General features: G+C 36.3%; 1 protein-coding gene across 4 annotated transcripts in view; it reads right to left on the reverse strand.

Moving 5' to 3' along the window:
- The window catches only part of COBLL1 (cordon-bleu WH2 repeat protein like 1), a 169,038-nt gene that overhangs the window by 48,267 nt on the left and 97,933 nt on the right, over positions 1-22,838 (reverse strand). For all 4 annotated transcript variants that reach the window (XM_040229249.1, XM_040229251.1, XM_040229250.1 and 1 more), the window contains 4 exons: positions 21,019-21,207; positions 7,403-7,604; positions 5,076-5,304; positions 4,171-4,209 (listed from right to left, as the gene is read on the reverse strand). In XM_040229249.1, coding sequence (XP_040085183.1) covers positions 4,171-4,209; positions 5,076-5,304; positions 7,403-7,604; positions 21,019-21,207 — 659 coding nt within the window. The remainder of the gene's footprint in view (positions 1-4,170; positions 4,210-5,075; positions 5,305-7,402; positions 7,605-21,018; positions 21,208-22,838) is intronic.

A 22,838-nucleotide genomic window follows, 5' to 3' on the forward strand; every position in this document is an offset into this window, starting at 1 on the left:
CCCCCGAGTCACCCTGGCCCAGACTGTTTCTAAATCCCATTTCCCACTAAAAGGAACCATCTCAGGAACCAATTTGATACAGTTTCTCCTGACCACAGTCAGGACAATTTGGACATCATAAGAATAACTCAATAAAGTGAAACATAGCACACATGTTTAATTCCATAAATTCATAACAATACTAAAAAGTAACTGATTCTCATTGGCCATTATTTTAAAAATTAAGGGAATCACATTTTAATCCTGGCTTTTCTGAATGAATTCTACTGAGAGAGATAAATAGCTGACATAGGAAAACTGGCTTCTTTTAGAAATATCTCAACTACTAATTATAGGAATATTTGTTACAGATTATAATTGTTTTATAACTCTTAACTAAGACATGTGCAGTGATGTTCACAGCAGCACTGCCAACAATACATAAAACATGCTGCTGCTGCTGCTGCTGCTAAGTCACTTCAGTCGTGTCTGACTCTGTGCGACCCCATAGACTGCAGCCCACCAGGCTCCCCCGTCCCTGGGATTCTTCAGGCAAGAACACTGGAGTGGGTTGCCATTTCCTTCTCCAGTGCATGAAAGTGAAGAGTGAAAGGGAAGTCACTCAGTCATGTCTAACTCTTAGTGACCCCATGGACTGCAGCCTACCAGGCTCCTCCATCCATGGGATTTTCCAGGCAAGAGTACTAGAGTGGGTTGCCACTGCCTTCTCCGCATAAGACATGAAATAACCTAAATGTCCATCGACAGATGAATAGATAAAAAAGAGGTGGTATATACACACAATGGAATACTACTCATCCCCCCAAAACAATGAAACAATGCCATTGGCAGCAACATGGATGGTCCTAGAGATGTTCATACTAAGTAAGCCAGAAAGAGAAATACAAATACCATATGCTATCATTTATACATGGAATCTAAAATATGACACAAACGAATCTATCTGTGAAACAGACTCAGAGACACAGAGGACAGACGTGCGGTTGCCAAGGAGAAGGTAGAGGTGGGGAAGGAATGGGGTGGCAGCTGGGGTGCAAACTATCATATGTAGATAGGATGGCTAAGCGACAAGGTTCTACTGTATAGCACAGAGAACTATATTCACCGCCTTGTGATAAACTATAGTGGAAAGGAATGTTAGAAAGAATTATATATATGTATAACTGAATCACTTTGCTGTAGAGTGATATATCAACTATACTTCAATTTTAAAAGATACCGCCAATGATTATTGATGGCTAACATCAATAAAGGTAACTTGTTATTACATGTCTGTTAATGGAAATACACAATACAACTCTTGAAATATTCTTATCAAAAATACCTCCCCCAAATCTGATCAAGTCTCTAGATTTAACAATAAATTTACAGGAAATAGGGGATAAAGGAACATGTTAAGTGGCAGCACAGGATGCAATCAGCCAAATTCTGAATGTAGGAAACACCATAAGACAAATGACCTGGTTTCAACAAATAGGTTGCAGATTTTAAAGAGACAGGAGTGGGCATTTATACATTTTAAAAACATCCTTCCTGGGAAACACATATGAGTTTTATGGCAAATCACAATACAATCTCTGTGACATTGGAGACAAAGTACTGTACATTGAAATATGTGGTATATATCTGTAGCAAAACTTAGAGCTCAATGATAGTCTTAAATACATAGTATTTTCTAGTCTTTTTATTTAAAAAGTTTCAAAAATCAAATAATTTATGACAAAGTAGGAGTTATTCCAGGAAAGCAAAGATAGTTAACACCAATAAATATATTAATGCAATATGCCTCAATAAGACACTAAAGGAGAACTATATTTCACAAATTAAAACTTCATAAATCTGATGCTTCAAATATTAAATAAGCACTGTGTATTCTGTACAATGAGTTTACTGACAATGCTAGCAACTAACAATAATAGGCATGTGGACAGCATTTTATGGTCAAAAATTTTTTCACATGCCTAATTCATCCTTTAGAACAATCCTGGGAGGTAGGTGTCTGAGCTATTCTGCACCCTTGTTATAAGTTGGGGACTGTAAAGAAAGCCCCGGGTGACGGTGACTAGAGAGTTTGAATAACTTGCACCAAAACAAATAGACATTAAACACTAGAATCCAGTACCCATTTAAAGATGATGTGCAATACCTCTGACTTCTTTTTTTAAGAAATGCTACTATTTCCTTTTAAGATAGACTCCTCCACTAGTTGAATGTAGATATGCAACTGAATTTCATTGGAACAAGAAATAGCAAGTTCACGTGGCAGTCCAGTGCAATAACTATAACCAGAGTACTCATGTAGTTATTTTTGGCAAAGTAATTTCCAGGCATCCTGAAGAGTGGTTAATTCCTAAGTCTTCACTTAAAGCTCAATTTCAGGGATCACTACAAGTCAGAGTGAAACACCAGGACAAACAAGGACTTGAGCTTACTTATAAAAGCAACTCAAATACTGTAGTTTCCTGTTTCTCAAAGAGAGGCTGTAAAGAATTGCACACAAAGTTCTAAGCCTTCTGATCTTATCAGACAAAATAAGGAGGCAGGAGCATTTACAACGTTTGGATTGACCTTGTAGATTCTGACACTGTAAAAGAAGCTTTTTATGTTTTCCTGTTACAGTCGCTTAAGATTATATTCACAACATTTAATCCTCTGCATAAACCACATACTTTTTCAGATGGAGGGGATATTAGCAATCAGCGCATTCAACAGCTTCAAAATGAGGCCAAGATTATGGAATTTGCTTAGCAGTAACAGTAGTAATATGTATGTAGAGAATGGCAAAGTTAGGAGTGAAAGCCATGCACAAGTAACAGAATGCTCTTGCTGGAAAGAATCAAGAGAACATTTTTTTTTCTCTTGATTATCATGAAAGTTGGGTGGTGAGATCCAGACAAATAAAGTTATTTGCCTGATCAGCTTGCCAGATGAGCTTAGTAGCTAAGGTAATATCAGGATTAACATGCCTATCTTCTGATTATTAGCCAGTATACACTTTACAATCATAAGAATTTTCAATTCCTTTGATTAGTCTAGTCTTCATGATAGCCACTAGAAATAAATAAGTATAATTCTTAATTCTTGGAATCGAGAGGTTCATTCTGTTATGAAAGAATTCTAAATGGTGAAGAAAGAAGATTTCAGTACTTTAATAACACTTAATATGTATAGTTTATTAAGTTTTTTTAGTAGGGAGTAATTATTATAGTAATCAATTATCTGAACCTATTCTTTTTTAATGGGGAAAAGATTTCCAGAGTTTATTATTATTGGCTAATTTTTAATAAAGTTTTCTGCTATGAAAGTAATATATTTCCATCATAAAAGTCTATAATATAAAGAAAAGAAGAATGAAAAAAAGTCTCTCATAGCCCTACCACCCAAAGGTATCCACACTTAAAATGTTTATATATTCCTTTTCAGAAATTTCATGTAAAAGTTTTTTTTTTAAATATACTAATTAAACATTAAAGAGCTTTAGAAGCTGATTTTAGCATAAGCACTTTCCATATTATTAAAAATATTCACAAGCAATTTAAATTTGCAAACATTTCCTATAATGAATATACCCTTAATATTCCAAATAACTATTTCAAAAGAAATAATTTGGGACCCTTCTTGGAACCACCAAGCTTTCAGTGTATGTACCCAATAAAGGCCCTAGCAAAATCACTTTTTCTTGTCTGAGAGTGAAGGGTATGTTTTTCTCATTCTTAATGTGATATTACTTTTCAAATAGTTATTGAAATGTAATTATTGTATTAAATTCAGAAATCAAGGTGGGAGCTTATAAACTATTTTTCAGAAATAAAACCCAAAGATTTTCTAAATTAAAATCTCTTACAGAATGTACTTATTATTAGTGTTAAGAAAATAGGTAATATTATCAGCTTAGTTAGTTAGTGTTAGTCACTCAGTCATGTCCAACTGTTTGCGATCGCATAGACTATAGTCCTCTAGGCTCCTCTGTCCATGGAATTCTCCAGGCAAGAGTACTGGCATGGGTAGCCATTCCTTTCTCCAGATCTTCCCAACCCAGGGATTGAACCCAGGTCTCCAGATTCTTTACCATCTAAGCCACCAGAAAAGTCCCATTAGCAGTTTTTATAATTTACCCAATAGAAATAGAGATTTCATACTATAATCTTTCTACAGATTCATATATCTTACCTTGTAAAGATGACTTATTGAAGGCAGTAACAGAAGTGGCTACAGAAGGAGGGAGTAAAAGAGGGTAAATTGACTGTAAAGATAATGTCTGTTCAAGTATAAAATATCACTGAGTTGAAACATTTGTCTATGAATTATTTAAAGCCACAATCTCAAGATAAAGTTGAAGTTCTCTACACAGAGAAGATGTAAGTAATCATTCTTCACAAAGCTTTTATTTCTCCTAATAAAACAGATTCGTGTTAAATAAATAAGCTTCCATTTATCTATTAGATATCATAGAAACCAACATTATCTAAAGTCTCCAAGTTTTAATATATTATATCTATAGATTTATACTCCAAGTATTCCTATTTTGAAGACTTTTGTAACTAGACGGACTCATTTTATAAGCTAATTGATTTTGGGTGCTGAACTTAGAAAAATTTTTGTCAGTATACTCCCAAATTCAAAAGAAAATTAAGACTCAGACAAAATCATGGTGAGTCTCCCACAGTACAGTCAGATTTTTTACCATCTGAGCCACCAGGGAAGCCCATGAGTACGGGAGTGGGGTAGCCTATCCCTTCTCCAGGGGATCTTCCTGACCCAGGAATCAAACCAGGGTCTCCTGCATTGCAGGCAGATTCTTTACCAGCTGAGCTACCAGGGAAGCCCTAAATATTCAAAGGTAGATGGAAAAGTGTAAAATGTAAATGCCAGCTAAGAAAGACAAATTTTTATTCCAATTTTAATAACTTAACTCCAGTTAAATTTTATTACATTTAGTTTTCTCTTTTTATTTCCAATGACATGTACTGACTTTACTACAGGATTCTTATGAATCTGAGAATACTTAATACATAAAGACAAAACATGCACACATATGCACATCCTGTCAAATGAACATGCAAAGTCTTACTCACCTTTGCTGACATCGATGGCATATAATTCTCTCAGTCCCAGTTCATTAAGAGATTTTGTCAAGTCAAGGGGCTCCTGAGACTGATAGTCCTTCAGTAACTGTGTGTGTAATGGGTCAAACTCACATTTGCTGCATATAATGGCGATAAGTTCTTGAAGCGGTGCATGTGGGCTAACTCTCACTATTGTCTTCTGCGTTTTCTTAAAATTGATCACTACTCTCACAGTTTTCTGAAACAGATTAAAGCCAGAGTTACACCATAATTTACTGCGGTTTTTTTTTCCAAGATAATAAGAACCTTCATTTTATTGTGTAAGAATCCTTCTTCCATAGCCAAGTTCAATAATATAGGTAACATTAAGAATTAAAGTGAATAACATGATGATATACAAGTCCTGTGACCTTATTTTTAACTTATGGTGTTTCTCGTGGAAGTAAGTGGCCTGAGTTTCCATCCTGAGATCTGGAGAAGATTGGAGGCATTTTCTAGAATAGTCTTTGTAGCACTAGAATGTCATGAATTTCTGTCTCATACTTCAGACTTTAACCTAAGCCCCAGGCCCTATTCCTATATCTCTAGCACCCTCACATTGCATAAAATGAAATTACCATAGTTTACTGACCATCTTTCTAAACATCTTTCTACAGTGATGTCTAGAACAATGAGATAATTTATGGAAAATTATGTATTGGAACAAATACAATATACAGTATTTTTTACTTTGTGGTAAAATTTTCATTTTGATTAATATTACTTCCTAAATCCAAACCAGATTCTTGGAAAAAAGTTGCTTATTAAGTAATTTAGATTAAATTCATAACTCTTATAAAGTACTAAGTAGATTTAAATCCAAAACAAAACATAAAAGCCTCTTATCTAGTCCTACAGGTGTTTTTGCTTTATTCCTTAAAATATTTACTTTAAAATTAGCATACATGATAGAATTATAAATGTTTTATTCTATTTTTTTAGTTGAGAAATATTTATTTTTCTAATGGTTTGTCAGTTGTCTCAATGGAAAAGGGATATTTTAATTAAGACACTAACATTTTTGAGCTTCTATTTGAGATAAGTGAGTTAATCCATATGAAGAGCTTAACACATGGCAAATTGTAAATTATCAACACATAAACATTAGCAATTGTAACTAACTCTTGTTGTCACTACTATTATTACTACTTTGGTTAATTTTGTTGTCACTACTATTATTACTACTTTGGTTAATTTTAATATATTAGTAAAGAATAGTATAATAGTCCTCATTTAGATATTTAATACTGCTAACTCAAAGTTACCAAGAAGATTTTAAGCACCTCCATATTTTAATGCAATTGAATTAAATTTTGTATGTAAATGAAATTTAGAAACATGAGCGCGTTAAGTGAAACTTACAGACTGCAGATCTTTAAAGTTTAACATATATTCCTAAAATACCACATACAGTCAAATGCTACAACATAAATAATACAATTTCCATTTAGATAAATAGTATACATATGTTTATGGAAAATAGCCCGATATCCGAATTAATATTTCATATCCAATCAAATGTTGTAGAAAGCAAAGAATTTTTAGTATTGTCCAAAAAAAGGTAACTTTTTTGTTAAAAAAAAAAAAACCTTCTCATAAGAATATGAAGAAAATATGAGAATGTATGTATTCAAGTCGTGTAAATGAACTAATTTTAAAAATAAACCTTTATATATTTTTTAAAGTTAAAAATGGTTTATGTTGTTCCTAATGAAAGAGTATTTCTAGAAACCCATTACTTCTACCCCCCGTTTGCTTACAGAAACAGAACAATTTTATAAAGGAGAACTGATGAATGATATTATCACTGCGATAAAAAAATTTTTGCTTAAAATTCATACATTACAGAAAACCGAGCCATCATGCAGCTCAAATTAACAATAATTTATAAGTTAAAAAGTTACAACCACCACTTACCACGTACAGAGAAGTCAAAAAAAATTGTTTTAAATTCTTAGAGGAATTTGTATTAAAGAATTCTAAAGCCTTTTTTAAAAAACGTAAAATACTTTTTAAAAGAGTAACTCAAAATATAGATCTTTCATAATTGTCAGATTCTGATATTGTCAAAAAGATCACTTTAGCACATCTAAAATCTTAAGTATTCCCCAAATCCTAGTTAATCCAAGGATAAACAACCAAGTGAATCCTAAGCAAAAAGGTTCAGGAAAACATGATAGCCATACTTATATCAAATTAGACCAGGAAAGGCAAATTTTATTTCATTTACACTGAGCTGCAAAGAATGATTTTACAAATTAACAGTATTATGTCAAAATCTACTATGAAAATCTTACCTCTGGTATTAGAGGTGTAGGTTTTTTCTTATCCAGAGTTTTTGGCTTTAAAATTACTTTCTCCACCTCCAACATTCCTATTGGTGTATTTGGCTTAAATTTGATGGGGTTCTTTTCAGCTGAGAGCAGATCAATTGTGTGACTTGATGGATTTAAGTGATATTGTGCACAGAGGAAAATCAACAAGTCCATCATAGGTTTACTGTAAAACAAGAGTAGTGCTGATCATGGAACAGTTTCATTACCTGTTCAATTTATTGTTTCAAGCATTTTTTCTAGGGCCCCTGGGGAATGGCAACGCACTCCAGTACTCTTGCCAGAAGAATTCCATGGACAGAGGACCTGCCGGGCTACAGTCCATGGGATCACAAAGAATCGGACACAACTGTGTGACTAACTTTCCTTTTTTTTCTTATCTTCAGCAGATAAAACAAGCCTACAGAATACTGTGAAAGCTGCTTAAAAAACTAACTACAAGATATTATATTTAAGCAGACAAAATTATAATAGTTTAAAAATTCTATGTAGTATTCAAGAAAACTTGGATCCTTGTGTTGGTTTAAAAATTCTGTATATTTTATCTGCCAAATTGTCTTCATATCATAGATTTCAGGAGAAGGAAAAGATCTTCTTTACCCAAAAGCAGTCACTTAACTTAGCAGATGCTCCTTTACGATGTCATTTGGAATATGAGCAATCTTTAGCTTACAAATTGGTTCTGATAAGAATACAGAATTGTCACTTTTGGTCTTTAGAAAGCATAGAATCTACAGGAGGAAGGCCACAAAATCCTAACGAAAAGTGTCATATAGACTTCTTCAATTCATTCAAACAGCATTTAATATCCCTAGGCACTGGCAACAGGGTACAACTTTATGGCATACCTTCTCTCATATACCCCAAACACTGCTAGATGAACTAGACTAAGTGTCAGCAAGCTACAGTCTGCAGGTCAAAGTGGGTCCACAGTCTTGTTTTTGTAAATAAAAGCTTACTGGCACACAGCGAAGCTTATTTGTTTATATAATATCTAGGGCTACTTTTGTGTTATAATGACAGATTTGAGTAGATGTGACTGAGACTGTAGGGCCTGCAAAACCTAATACTTTTTTTTACTAACTGGCTCTTGACAGAAAAAGTTTAGGGACTCTTGTGCTAGACAGTGAAAAAATAACCAAGTAAATGTATGATAAAATTTCAAACAGTGGTTAAGTGTTGAACACTAATAGTAATACAGAACCTATTTCTATACGGAATTGCTAATTTGACTTGAGATTCAGAGACACTTAAATTTTTGCTTCCCTTTCCACAGATTCCAACTGCTGACACAGACTTGTTTTCATTCACTTCATCTCCCCCTTCTCTCTCCCACATACAAGTTGTACCCATTATACATATACCAAGAAAATAAACAGAATTGTGTGGTCTCAAACTCTTTCTTAATTGTCAGCATTTGAGGAAAGCATACCAAAAAAGTCTTGTATTATGTGCTTTCTGCAAATGTCTGGAGGTCCTAAGCTGTTAGCTCATACTCAAGACTGAGGCAATAAAATACCGTCTAAAAGTCTTATTTTTGTGAACTGAGGTTTACAGGGCTTCACTTGAGGGTAATCAGGTGGCCAGCTTTTTTTCTCCCCCCACAAAGGTAAGTATAAATGTCAGTAGAAGATAATTCTCCAATTTCTTGCCTAGATTATGAACAGCTATCAGTCTTTTAGAAACCTGACAGGGAAATGAGACTAAAACACCTCCCTGTTCAGTATGCTATTTTTAATGTAGTACATCTGTTGCCATATGCACCTACCCGCAGTCTCCTGGGTAGAATTCCCAGGTCTGTAGCCTCTCTGGTTCAACGTTTCCAGAGAGGAAGTATCCTGCTGGGGAAGAATTCGTTGTCTGACATTCCGTGGTCCTGAGGTCAAATACTTTATAAGGATTTTCAAACCATCCCCTGGGTTCAGCTCCCTACCTCACCCTCAGCTTCTGCGGTTGTTGCCCATTCTTAGGCCATTCCACTTGTTATGGGATAAAGAGGCATTTTTCATAATGGTGTACTTACTTCTCTTCTCTCTCCCACATACTAGTTGTACCCATTATATATATGCCAAGAAAAATGAATAAATAAAAAATAAGTCCCTCAGTTAAAAAAAAAATTTCTCTGTAATATGTTTCAGTCCCCCAAATATGTTTCCTGTGTCTTTATTAAAGGCTTGTACAGTAATATTTAGGACTTTTATTTCCTACTCTTGAGCTACCTAGTATGTTCATACATAAATTTTCTATAATTGCCCAAATTTTGGCTTTGGATAGTACACACTCAATTTCATCCAGAGAAAGACTAGCATAATAGTATTGTTGAAGTTTATTTTTTGGTAACAGTACTCTATGATAGCAATTTGATGCGAAATACCAATTCTAGATTTGAAAATGGTACTTCTTTCCCTGACAGTCAATAAAGTTAAGAAGGATTAGGTAATGTCTAAATAAAAACAATATAATTAAAAATACAAAATATTTATACAAAATAATTATAAATTACAATAAATTATAAATCCTTATAAGCTGGAAGAGGAGAGAATTTTCAGTGCCAACTCAGTGGAGACATGTCCACTGTGGTCTATGAGTAAATGGTATTATGTTCAGATTATATTTTCCTTTCTCTATATATATAAATGTGCCACTTAATACATGTCTGGAATTCCCATCTCTTTCAGAATTTTCCACAGTTTATTGTGATCCACACAGTCAAAGGCTTTCACATAGTCAATAAAGCAGAAATAGATGTTTTTCTGGAACTCTCTTACTTTTTCCATGATCCAGTAGATGTTGGCAATTTGATCTCTGGTTCCTCTGCCTTTTCTAAAACCAGCTTGAACATTAGGGAGTTCACGGTTCACGTATTGCTGAAGCCTGGCTTGGAGAATTTTGAGCATTACTTTACTAGCGTGTGAGATGAGTGCAATTGTGTGGTACTTTGAGCATTCTTTGGCATTGCCTTTCTTTGGAATTGGAAAGAAAACTGAACTTTTCCAGTCCTGTGGCCACTGCTGAGTTTTCCAAATTTGCTGGCATATTGAGTGCAGCACTTTCACAGCATCATCTTTCAGGATTTGAAACAGCTCAACTGGAATTCCATCACCTCCACTAGCTTTGTTTGCAGTGATGCTTTCTAAGGCCCACTTGACTTCACATTCCAAGATGTCTGGCTCTAGATTAGTGATCACATCATCATGATTATCTGGATCGTGAAGATCTTTTTGTACAGTTCTTCCATGTATTCTTGCCACCTCTTCTTAATATCTTCTGCTTCTGTTAGGTCCATACCATTTCTGTCCTTTATCGAGCCCATCTTTGCATGAAATGTTCCCTTGGTATCTCTAATTTTCTTGAAGAGATCTCTAGTCTTTCCCATTCTGTTGTTTTCCTCTATTTCTTTGCATTGATCGGTGAAGAAGACTAACCTGCCTCTTGAGAAATCTGTATGCAGGTCAGGAAGCAACAGTTAGAACTGGACATGGAACAACAGACTGGTTCCAAATAGGAAAAGGAGTACGTCAAGGCTGTATATTGTCACCTTGCTTATTTAACTTATATACAGAGTACATCATGAGAAACGCTGGACTGGAAGAAACACAAGCTGGAATCAAGATTGCCAGGAGAAATCTCAATAACCTCAGATATGCAGATGACACCCTTATGGCAGAAAATGAAGAGGAACTAAAAAGCCTCTTGATGAAAGTGAAAGAGGAGAGCGAAAAAGTTGGCTTAAAGCTCAACATTCAGAAAACGAAGATCATGGCATCTGGTCCCATCACTTCATGGGAAACAGACGGGGAAACAGTGGAAACAGTGTCAGACTTTATTTTGGGGGGCTCCAAAATCACTGCAGATGGTGATTGCAGCCATGAAATTAAAAGATGCTTACTCCTTGCAAGGAAAGTTATGAGCAACCTAGATAGCATATTCAAAAGCAGAGACATTACTTTGGCGACTAAGGTCCGTCTATTCAAGGCTATAGTTTTTCCTGTGGTCATGTATGGATGTGAGAGTTGGACTGTGAAGAAGGCTGAGCGCCGAAGAATTGATGTTTTCAAACTGTGGTGTTGGAGAAGACTGTTGAGAGTCCCTTGGACTGCAAGGAGATCCAACCCGTCCATTCTGAAGGAGATCAGCCCTGGGATTTCTTTGGAAGGGTGATGCTAAAGCTGAAACTCCAGTCCTTTGGCCACCTCATGCGAAGGGTTGACTCATGGGAAAAGACTCTGATGCTGGGAGGGATTGGGGGCAGGAGGAGAAGGGGACGACAGAGGATGAGATGGCTGGATGGCATCACGGACTCGATGGACATGAGTCTGAGTGAACTCCGGGAGTTGGTGATGGACAGGGAGGCTTGGCGTGCTGCGGTTCATGGGGTCGCAGAGTCAGACACGACTGAGCGACTGAACTGACTATACCTAGATGTTAACTCCTCTCTAGCAGGTCCACCTCTTAGCAGACTTTCTTTCCAGGACCAAATACAACACAGGTCAGCGTCACTGAATGAGGAATTTATAGGTGCCAATGATTATTTATCTCTTAGGTAATTCTACTTAAATATCCATGAGCTCAAACCTACAGCAGACAATATCCATTTGAGATGGCTGTTCAGTGTCTGATGCATGAAAAGGTAAAACTGTCAAAAGGAGACTCACATGCTTTAAAAAAAAAAAAAAAACAGAGGTGAGAAAGCAGTTTTTATTTTTGTTTTTTAATTAACAAACTTGACTAGTAGCCTTGTTGCATCTAAAGACAGTACACTTAACCTAGAAATGGGGTATAAGCATTAAGTTGGACTATGGACTAAGACTTTATCCAAAATCAGCCTCAGATCAGTTTGACTGCTTGGAGTATTTAATTAAAGGCTCAGCATTTGGCCCTAAAAGCACAGAAGAGATGACCCTGACCTAGCCAATTCTGAGGGTGGGAATTACTGACCATCTGGTTCTACCTTAAAGGAGCTATAACACAATAAAAGCAGGACACTAACTTTTAAGCAGGCCCTGCACACAGTGGGACTGCTTTGGGATTAACTAGTCACAAAGCACTCCCCTAGAAAACAAAATCCTCTCTTGAGGATAGTTTAGAATTCCCCACCCGAATGCCAAGTTACTTCTACCAAAAACAACAATTTTAGTTTGATGGTAATTATCCTAAGCTGATGAACCTAACAACCGTTGGTTGAAAGGTCTAAGCACGTGATCACCATAGTAAGGACACTTGTTTTCCTATTCGCTAAGGTGGGAGCACATGCCAGCCGTCCACCCGAAATAACTGAAAGTTCAACAGGATTGGCTGAATTTGATCACCATTTCCTCATTCAAACAAGAAATAGTCTTTTTCCTCCTCTATATCACCATATTACTTTGAATTTTGACTTATTATTTAACAAAGTCTGCTTTGCACTATTATTTACAGATTTTTTTTAATCTTGTAAAATAATGAATTTCTAGAGAGGGAATTTAAAAAAAACAAAAAAACAAAAAAACCTTTAAACAAAAAACTCTTCTTTGAACCAGAAGAAATCCTTATGAGATTTCCCATTCCATTTTGAAATAACAATCCTTTGTATTAATTTCATATCTAGTATCTCCTTTGAGTTCACAACCACCGCAAAAGCTACTTCTACTTTATGAATGAAACTGTGGTTAGAAAAGTGACATAAACAGATTACAAAGAGCATAAAAAGAATTGGCTGCAGTCAGAGTGAAAATGTCCTGACTCCTAATCCAGCTACACTTTAGCCTCAGGATCACATGCAAGACTCAGAGCAGATGGCTTGCAACAGGTTTTATGCTTTCTACTGCAGTTTTACTTCAAAAATTGACGGCATCAAAATAACTCCCTGAAATCCTCCAATGACCCTTCCTGCATTCATGGTACGTATGAAGGGTAATCTTGTCCTAGTTTTATTACCTGCTAGATAAAAGAAGACTTCTGCTTTGAGATTTTAAAGATCCACTTAGGTATTAAAAATGAAAGTCAGGATTCACCAAAGAGCTTTCAGATCAGCTCCAACAACTACCTAGGTGAATTTCCAAATCCTGCTGCTACTGCTAAGTCGCCTCAGTCGTGTCCGACTCTGTGCAACCCCTTAGACGGCAGCCCACCAGGCTCCGCCGTCCCTGGGATTCTGCAGGCAAGAACACTGGAGTGGGTTGCCATTTCCTTCTCCAAATCCTAGAGGTGCTTAGACAAAGCCACTTACCAATAGGGTTGCTATGTAACTGATTCAATTTGGACACCTGAGAATGAAAGGGGGTTAGTAAACTCTGGGATAACAGGTACAAACAGGGACTGTCATAAGAAAATGAGGATGCATGATGAAAGCACTTTTGATGACCAGACGGATTTCAAGCATCTGATAGGGGGTTGAGCTCGAATGAATAAGATTCTTTAAATCTACCGTAGTATCTAATAAGGTATATTTTACTCATTCTCAATAAATGCTCAAAACTGAGTTGAGTTGAATTGGTTCCAGCTATCCCTTACAAATGTATACCAACAACCCAATTAAACTTATCAATGACAATATAGGAACTCTTAGAACATTCTCCATTGTTACTGATGTTTATCTTATGATAACCCACCTCAATCAATAAAGAGTTCAGGAATGAAGCTAACCCACCTAGTTCAGAATGAGTTCAGGAATGTCCATGTGCCTGAAAAGTGGATCAGGTACATAAAACAAGAAACCTAATCTCAAAGTTGAGAGTGCTTACTGAATTATGCAATAGGAAAAGGTTATATACCACAATGTTAATAGTCAAAACTGGTCTCCTTAATCATAACATGGTGTTTTAATTTTTTTTTTTCCTGGCTTGTCTGTATTTTCCCACTTTCTATAATAATCCCCAATCACTGCATTTATCAGGCTTCCCTGGGCTCAGTTGTTAAAGAATCTGCCTGCAATGCAGGAGACCTGCACTGTTCGACCCCTGGGTTGGGAGGATCCCCTGGAGAAGGAAATGGCTACCGGCTCCAGTATGCTTGCCTGGGAAATTCCATAGACAGAGGAGCCTGGTGGGCTATACAGTCTATGGGGTTGCAAGAGTCAGACACAGCTTAATGAGCAAACCAACCACCACCACTGCACTTAGAGTCATAAAAAATTAAAAATAAAATTAAGAAGGGTCATTGTTGCAAGGTGTAGATTCCAGGAAAGGAAAGGGATGAGGGTGGTCCTTGTGGGAACCACACTTGGAGGCGGTTATTGTTAGTATTGAGTCACTCTAACAGCCAGGAGAGCCATCAGCCAGCAGATGTTTATGTGCTGCCTGGCTCAGGGCTGTGGAGGGCAGTACTGAAGCCTGATGCACAGGATTCAAACCAGGTAAAAACTCAGGCAGGGCTGTTACACTTAAATAAGTTAACAGTTAAAATTACAACTTTTATTTAGCAGGTGTAGTTGAATAAGTATCTAAATCAAAATTTAGAGCTTTCTTATGGAGCTCAATGTAAATGACCCTCATGCTGGGAAAGATCAAGGGCAAGAGGAGAAAAGGGTGATAGAGGATAAGACAGTTGTGGATGGCATCACTGACTCAGTGGACACGAGTCAATGCAGCACGCCAGGCCTCCCTGTCCCTCACCAGCTCCCAGAGCCTATTCAAACTCAAGTCCATCAGTCAGTGATGCCATCCAACCATCTCATCCTCTGTCGTCCCTACTCCTCCTGCCCTCAATCTTTCCCAGCATCAGGGTCTTTACCAATGAGTCAGTTCTTCGCATCAGGTGGCCTAAGTATTAGGGTTTCAGCTTCAGAATCAGTCCTTCCAATGAATATTCAGGACTGATTTCCTTTAGGATGGCCTGGTTAGATCTCCTTGAAGTCCAAGGGACTCTCAAGAGTCTTCTCCAACACCACAGTTCAAAAGTATCAATTCTTCAGCGCTCAGCTTTCTTTATAGTCCAACTCTCACATCCATACATGACTACTCGAAAAACCATAGTTTGACTAGATGAACCTTTATGGGTAAAGTAATGGCTCTGCTTTTTAATATGCTGTCTAGGTTGGTCATAACTTTTCTTCCAAGGAGCAAGCGTCTTTTAATTTCATGGCTGCAGTCACCATTTGCAGTGATTTTGGAGCCCAAAAAATAAAGTCTCGTACTGCTTCCGTTGTTTCCCCATCTATTTGCCATGAAGTGATGGGACCAGAAGCCATGAACAATGACAAATGGAGCTCAATGTGGTTGTGCCATGCAACAGATTTTCAGCAGTGTGTTTTTGAAATCTACCACCCTATCATATAATGTATTTACTACACATCTGTCATTTGACATTTTTCAGTAAATATAAGAATGATTCTGAAATTCTTCTGAGATGCATACCACTTGCTGTATTACTGGTTTAGGTGTGGGAAGTAAACAAAACTGACCCACATTAATCCAGTAATATATTGTCATTTTTTATAGTCTACTTTCTTCCAGTAGGTGGCACTGCAGTTCATGTAAAACACTCCTGAGTTAGTTCTCTGACCCACCAGGTACCAGTCAAAACTCTGCTCACAAAGGTCAGAGATATGAGGTGACTTGCTTGAGGTCACATAGCAAGTTATGGAATAAACTATAGAGCCTGAGACTTCTAACTTCAAGTTCCATGCTTTCTTTATTTGTGTTTTCATTCCTGATATTCTAAGATTTGCTTATATCAAAACAAATCCCTATTTATGGTATTCATGATGTGAAACAACACAAATTACAGGAGAGAGAATAGACTAACAGACATACAGTGCTCTCCCTGTAGATCAACAGAGAGAGTTAATATCAATCTTTTATCAAATTTCCAAATTAAAACTGCTTTTAAAATGTCCCCAGAGAAAAAGGGAAAAATATTTATTCAATGAGAATCACACCTGACTATAAAGCAAGGACATAGACTGACGTACAAACATACCTGCATATTTCCTTTTTCACTGTAGTATCTATCAGAGTTTAACCTATAAGCTCATTTTCATTAAAAATTAACTTTTCCCAAGCACAAGTAGATACCACCACATATGCTATTGCATAGCGTGGCATTTTGTGAGGAGCTTAGCCCCTATGCAGTTTGCCTCTAACAACAATATTCTTTAATGCTCACTTTTAGCAAGGCCCAGAGCTGCTTTGCCTGGTGAAAAAGATTGATTACTTGATCTGCGCACACACACACACAGACAGACAGATATATATATATATATGTGTATGTATGCATGCATATATATATATGTATATACACACACACATACATATACATACACATATACTGTACTTCCTTCCTTCAATCCAATCATCTGTAATAACAGGACAAACAGAAATGCCCAGAGTTTTCATGCTGCCACTCAGCTATCTTCGATGTAAGCCAAGGATCACAAAGGCAGGATGATGGATACTGGGTGACTTTTGGTCACTAAAGAGGCAGTATCACTAAGCTGATACCAAAAGACTGGTAAGCCTGTACAGATAGCTCCTAACCTGATTCAGGATAAGTTTTTAGTTTGCCCTTGAGCATAAGTCTATTACCATCTCCAACTTTATTGAGTTCCCTAATCTGAATAAGCTCTTCAGTGAAAAAAATCAATGTACAAACAAGTGCATTCTAAGATAATGTTGTGTGTTACATTCTCAAAAATGGGACTTTCTGAGCCTACCTCTGCATGTGCTGTATGAGAATAGAGGGGAACTTTCTAAAGAACTTCCCCAAGAATACATTTTGAGAAGTACAATTTTTCTGAAAAGTTAAATGAAGCATAAGTTTCTAAATATTTATTTCGGGCTCATATTGACATTATTCTTCAAAGGAAATATATATAAGTAACACCACTGAAATATACAATACAAAGAATATTTAGACAAATTAAGAAAAATGGCCTCAAAATATTAAAAATATTATATTAGAGAGCTCCTTCATAGTGACATAAGGAGCTTTGATTTTTTAATTGCTAAGAAAACTTTATGCCCTTAATTAAACTACTTAATTTAATTAAAATACTCTTCCATAGTATACTTTTTCACTAAATCCCTGTATCATTTTGTTGAAAATTGTCTTATGTCATTTATAGTAACAAAGCCAGGAAGAAATTTAAGTTATCTATACCATGGCTCTGCATATTAGGTAGGTAACATTTTTCAGAAATAGAATTTTTTTCTATAATTACATTTTTGTTTTTCTTGTAATTAACATTAAAAAAAAAACAAACACAATGGGCCAGCAATTGCTGCAACCTTCAAAATATCCCAAATCACATTCAAGATAGCCTGAACTGCCCTCTAAAATATTTGGAATCACTCCTAGATATCCAGAATCATACTCCTGAAATATTCAGAACTGCACAATCACTTTTAATTATAAAGAATTAATATAAAAAATTAGTCATAGTGTTTTCAACTTGAGTCATTCCTGAATGATAAAACTATTAAGAACAAATTCTAAAATCAAACTCCCTCATAAAAATACTAATATAAAACAAATTCTACTCAGAAAAGTTTTTCAGTCCCAAACAAAATTTAAAAAGCAATCAGAATTTGGGGCATTCTTGCCTTGCTGTCTATCTGAGAAAATATTTAAGAGTTTCTGGGGAAGCTACTAAGGCCCATCCAAATGCCTCTTCAAGACACATCATTTAAGTTGCTACCTCCATCAGCACATAAGATTTAAGAAGACAACATCTGAATTTACTAAATGTCTACTACACTGCAAGAAACTGTAAAAATAAGAAGAAGAAGAAAAAGAAAGAAAAAAGAAACTATGATAAAGACTAAGAAGGAAAGTCATGAGGCCTGCATGGATGTTTTGGTTTGTTCAAGAAGATAAGACACACATACAAATTACAGCCTGAGATAATGTATGATAACCATCAATGGTATCAAGTGTCAGAAGAGGTTGGAAGTTAGAGGTAAACAGTTCTTTCTTGGGAGATCAGGTAGCCTTTATATAAAAAGCGTCACTTGAGGCTGGTATGATACTCAAAATGGAAAAGCTTTCCAAAAAAATGTGAGAGTGAAAAACGCAGAGTATCTGTAGAAGAAAAGAGTCATGTGGCTAAAGCTGAAGCTATTCAGAGGGCAGTAGTGAAGGAAAGCCTAACTTCAGAGAAGAAGTTAGGCAGGGCACCTCATGTCCAGGCTTGGTACTTGGACTTCCTCACTTTGGTGCTGAATTGCCATTCCCGCACTCTTTTATCATAGGGAGTGCCACAAACAGAGGGGTGTTTTAGTCAGATTACCTTGAGGGTGGAGAATGAATGGCGAGAGCCCAGGGTTAAGGAAAACAGTCCTCAATAGAAAATGGAGGAGGCCACTATGTGCCAGGCATTGATAGAATTTCATTTAATCCCCAAAACAATTCAGTTATAAAACATTTTTATAGATAAGAAAACTGAAGCAATTCAACAATAGTTGGCAGCCCAGAAACAAAAAGCTGACTGGTGGAAAATTACTCCAGTTTAGGAACCTGGAAGGCAAACAGGCTAGAAGGTCAAAAGGGCACAGAAAATCTAGGGTCTTTGGAAGTACAAACGTAGTAGAAATGACCGATGAAGAATTCAACTCAAATATGAAAAAAACACGCACCAGTCGGAAGAGAAGTCATCAATTAGACTTAAGGAGGATGAAGAACAACTCCAATTTAAAAAGTGGATAAGCTAGATTCAAAAAAATTGTGTCAAAGCAGAAACCCTAAGATCTCACTTTTGAAATAGTTTCAAAGTAATAAGATACCACTGTCCAGTTGGACAGGGGAAGTAGACTATGGACACAGTTTTCCAGAGTCAAGGTAACAGAAGGAAGTTAGCTTGGTGTAGCAGGTGGGAAAATCTGAAGTAATTACAATGGGTTACAGGATAGAGAGGAAACCTGTGATTCTAATACTGAAGTCACTGAGGTTAAAAAAAAAAAGAAATCTAAAGAACCCAGAGGGCTAATAGTAGGGAAGATGGCAATATAAACAGGTGACTGGTACATTCAAGAAGAAATTTTGAATATTGATGAAACCACTGTTATCTGTCAGCATTAGTGAAGAACTAGGAAAAATCACTGACTTAAAAAAACTAGCTTGAATCCAGGGAACATAAGAGAAATTGCCTTTACATTACCCGAGCCACATCCATTATCATCATTATTTTCAAACCAGGGTAATGGTGTGATCTCAAGGGTTAAAGATGATACAATGACCATTGTCTCTAACTCACAAGATGCCTCCTTCACCCAGAAGAGGTGGAAGCCCACCAAGGTCAGTCACAGGGTTCCCAACCTCTAAAACATGATTCAATGTGTCATCTCCAAAACTACTTTCAACACAAAACAAATGGCAAAGTACAACTTACTTGAATTTAATAAGAATTTAATATGCAATACTATGGCTTCCCTGGCGGCTCAGACGGTAAAGCGTCTGCCTGCAGTGCAGGAGACCTGGGTTCGATTCCTGGGTTGGGAAGATCCCCTGGAGAAGGAAATGGCAATCCACTCCAGCACTCTTGCCTGGAAAATCCCATGGACAGAGGAGCCTGATAGGCTACAGTCCCTGGGGTCGCAGAGAGTCGGACACGACTGAGTGACTTCACTTTCTTTCACTTTCATGTAATACTATGTATTGTTTGCTAATGCTGAACTTTTCTATCTTCATGTACTTTCAATAATTAATAAAGTTGTACATAATCTTAAGGATAAATCTCCAAAGTAAGGTATCTTGAATGAATTTCTTCTAGATAAAACCACAATACAAAAATGCAATACCCAATCGATTGCTTACTTATTCTTTCATTCTACAAACAAATATATATACATACACATGCAACTAAAGGTCAAAATAGCTTCAGTTTCTAAAACAGCACCCCTGATAACAAACAGGTAGTTAAAGGTGAAAGGTGGAACAAGACCAAGTACACAACTCATGTAACTTTCCTCTTCAAAATGAAATGGAAAATTACACTTGGCTGAATTCCACTTTTCCAGTTTTTATTCAGGTATTAAAATATCAGTCTGGAGAGAAAAAAAAAAAATCAGTCTGCTAAATCACATATTCCCTTCTTGCTAGGTTAAAGTTTAATTTTCTGTTTCTATTTATCTACATTTTAATAAATTTATTAAATCATTCAGTGATGTAAAAAATCCTGCTAGTTTTAAAGACAGATTTCTCTGTTTGGATAAATAAGAGAGTACCTTTTAAGAGTAGCTAACACAGCTTCTGCAAGTCAGATTTGAAGAAGCAGCTTAAAAAAGAAAGAATAATTTGGAAGCATAAGGAAGGAATTTTCTTATGAATCTCTGGCTTGCTTTGTAAGTTTGACTTAGAAAATCAATAAAACTGATGACTACTCTTCTGGAAAAGACTATTTTTTAAAAAACTTAGTAAATGACTAACAAAATGTAAAATAGTTCCAAATTTCAAGAGTCACTTCACCAGGGTTGTGGAATCCATACATTTGATATTTAAAGCATTGTCAGGAAAATGTTAATACCTCTTATCATCTACTTTTTTTTTTAATAGATAACTAAACTGAGTGATGAATAACGTATCTGTCAAAGAAAAGAGAAATCCAAACAGAGGGTTTCAATTACAGAAGAAAGGGAAATCCTGATGTTTCATTCACTCCACCGTACCTGCCATTAACAGTAGTAGACTTGATAATATCTCCAGGTAGAACCACCAAGAGTTCAATGTCTTTATCCATCATGTTCTCTTTCTGATCCATGATAAAAGCAGAAGATTCTACAGAATCATCAACTGAAGAGGCATCAAGGCATTTGGTCTCAGATGGAGGAAGTGGTGCCTTGGCTTTTGGTTTTCTCCTAAAACAAAAACAAACCACAAAGAATAAAGTATACATGTTTTAAAAATAACTTGCTAATGCAATCTCATTTAATAAAAACACAAAATGTGTGTATGCTTTTTCATATCCAGGAAAAATGCGCTAAAATATTACAACTGTTAGCTTACTAGGAATGGTAGAATTAAGTTTAAAAAATTTTTTTTGCCTTTTTAAAAATCAGCATATTTGTTTGTTTTCAACAATATGCTTGCATTACTTGGCAATACAAACAAACAGGATAACAAAGAGATTTGATATCAGCCTTCGTTAAATTCAATTAGTGTGTGTTCACTACAGCAGGCAAAAGCATTGCATTTTGTCTGATGGAACAAATTATAAAATTCTTACTGTCCTAATATCTCATTTCCATACCTCCTACTATCTCTTACTTTCACCTCTTTCATTCTACTTTTTTCTCATGTAGTGTATTCTGCATCTTTATCCAGATTAAACTCTACCTATGCTACTAAATCTAGCTGCAACCACCCTCCTCCTACCCCCTACATCAATATGAAGTGGCACATATCCTACATGGTACATACAACAAATTATACAAATGTAACATTTTTTTTTCCATTTTTCCCCCTGGAAAATTTCATCTCTCTGCCTACAATTATTACTCCTTGTAAGAAAGAAGTATGCTGTATTTCCCACTGGACTTACTAATGAACAGTTAACTGCAATTGGTTATTTGTTAAATTATATGGAATTTTCCAGGCAAGAATACTGGAGTGGGTTGCTATTTCCTTCTCCAGGGGATCTTCCTGACCCAGGGATGGAACTAGGGTCTCTAGCATTGCAGGTGAAGTCTTTACCAATTGAGCCACCAGGGAAGCCCTAAAAATAAAAAAAATGTTACAAGTAATTATTCTAATAAATATGTTTCAGTGTCACTTACCAGGACAACCCCTTAACTGATTTATAACAGAAATAGTAGTACACATTCTGCACAAGACCAATTCAATGATTTGAGGGGTTGAAAAAAATGAGACACGGAAATAAACATAAGGAAGTACATATACATATTTTCTAAGTACCGCAAATTAGAGCTTTTGAAAATGTTACTTTTTAATTTTTTTATTGAAATAGAGTCAACGTATAACATGACGTTGGATCAGGTGTACTACATAGTGACTTGACATCTGCATATTTATGAAATGACCCTAAGTTTAGTAACCATACTCTGGGCGCCTCATGAGAAGAGCTGTCTCATTGGAAAAGTCTCTGATGCTGGGCGGGATTGGGGGTGGAGGAGAAGGGGACGACAGAGGATGAGATGGCTGGATGGCAGCACTGACTCGATGGACTCCGGGAGCTGGTGATGGACAGGGAGGCCTGGCGTGCTGCGATTCATGGGGTCGCAAAGAGTTGGACACGACTGAGCGACTGAACTAAACTGTCCCCATACAAAGTTATTACAATATTATTGATAATATTTTTTGTGCTATTAATATATCTTATAACCCTGTGGCTTATTTAAAATTGGAGATTTGTATCTCTTAATTATGGACTTCCTGGTGGCTCAGTGGTAAAGAATCCACCTGCCAAGCAGGAGACGTGGGATCAATCCCCGAGTCAGGGAATACTCCCTGGAGAAGAAAATGGCAACCC

This window comes from Oryx dammah, unplaced genomic scaffold (genome assembly GCF_014754425.2).
Source record: "Oryx dammah isolate SB20612 unplaced genomic scaffold, SCBI_Odam_1.1 HiC_scaffold_27, whole genome shotgun sequence".
Classification (NCBI taxonomy): domain Eukaryota; kingdom Metazoa; phylum Chordata; class Mammalia; order Artiodactyla; family Bovidae; genus Oryx; species Oryx dammah.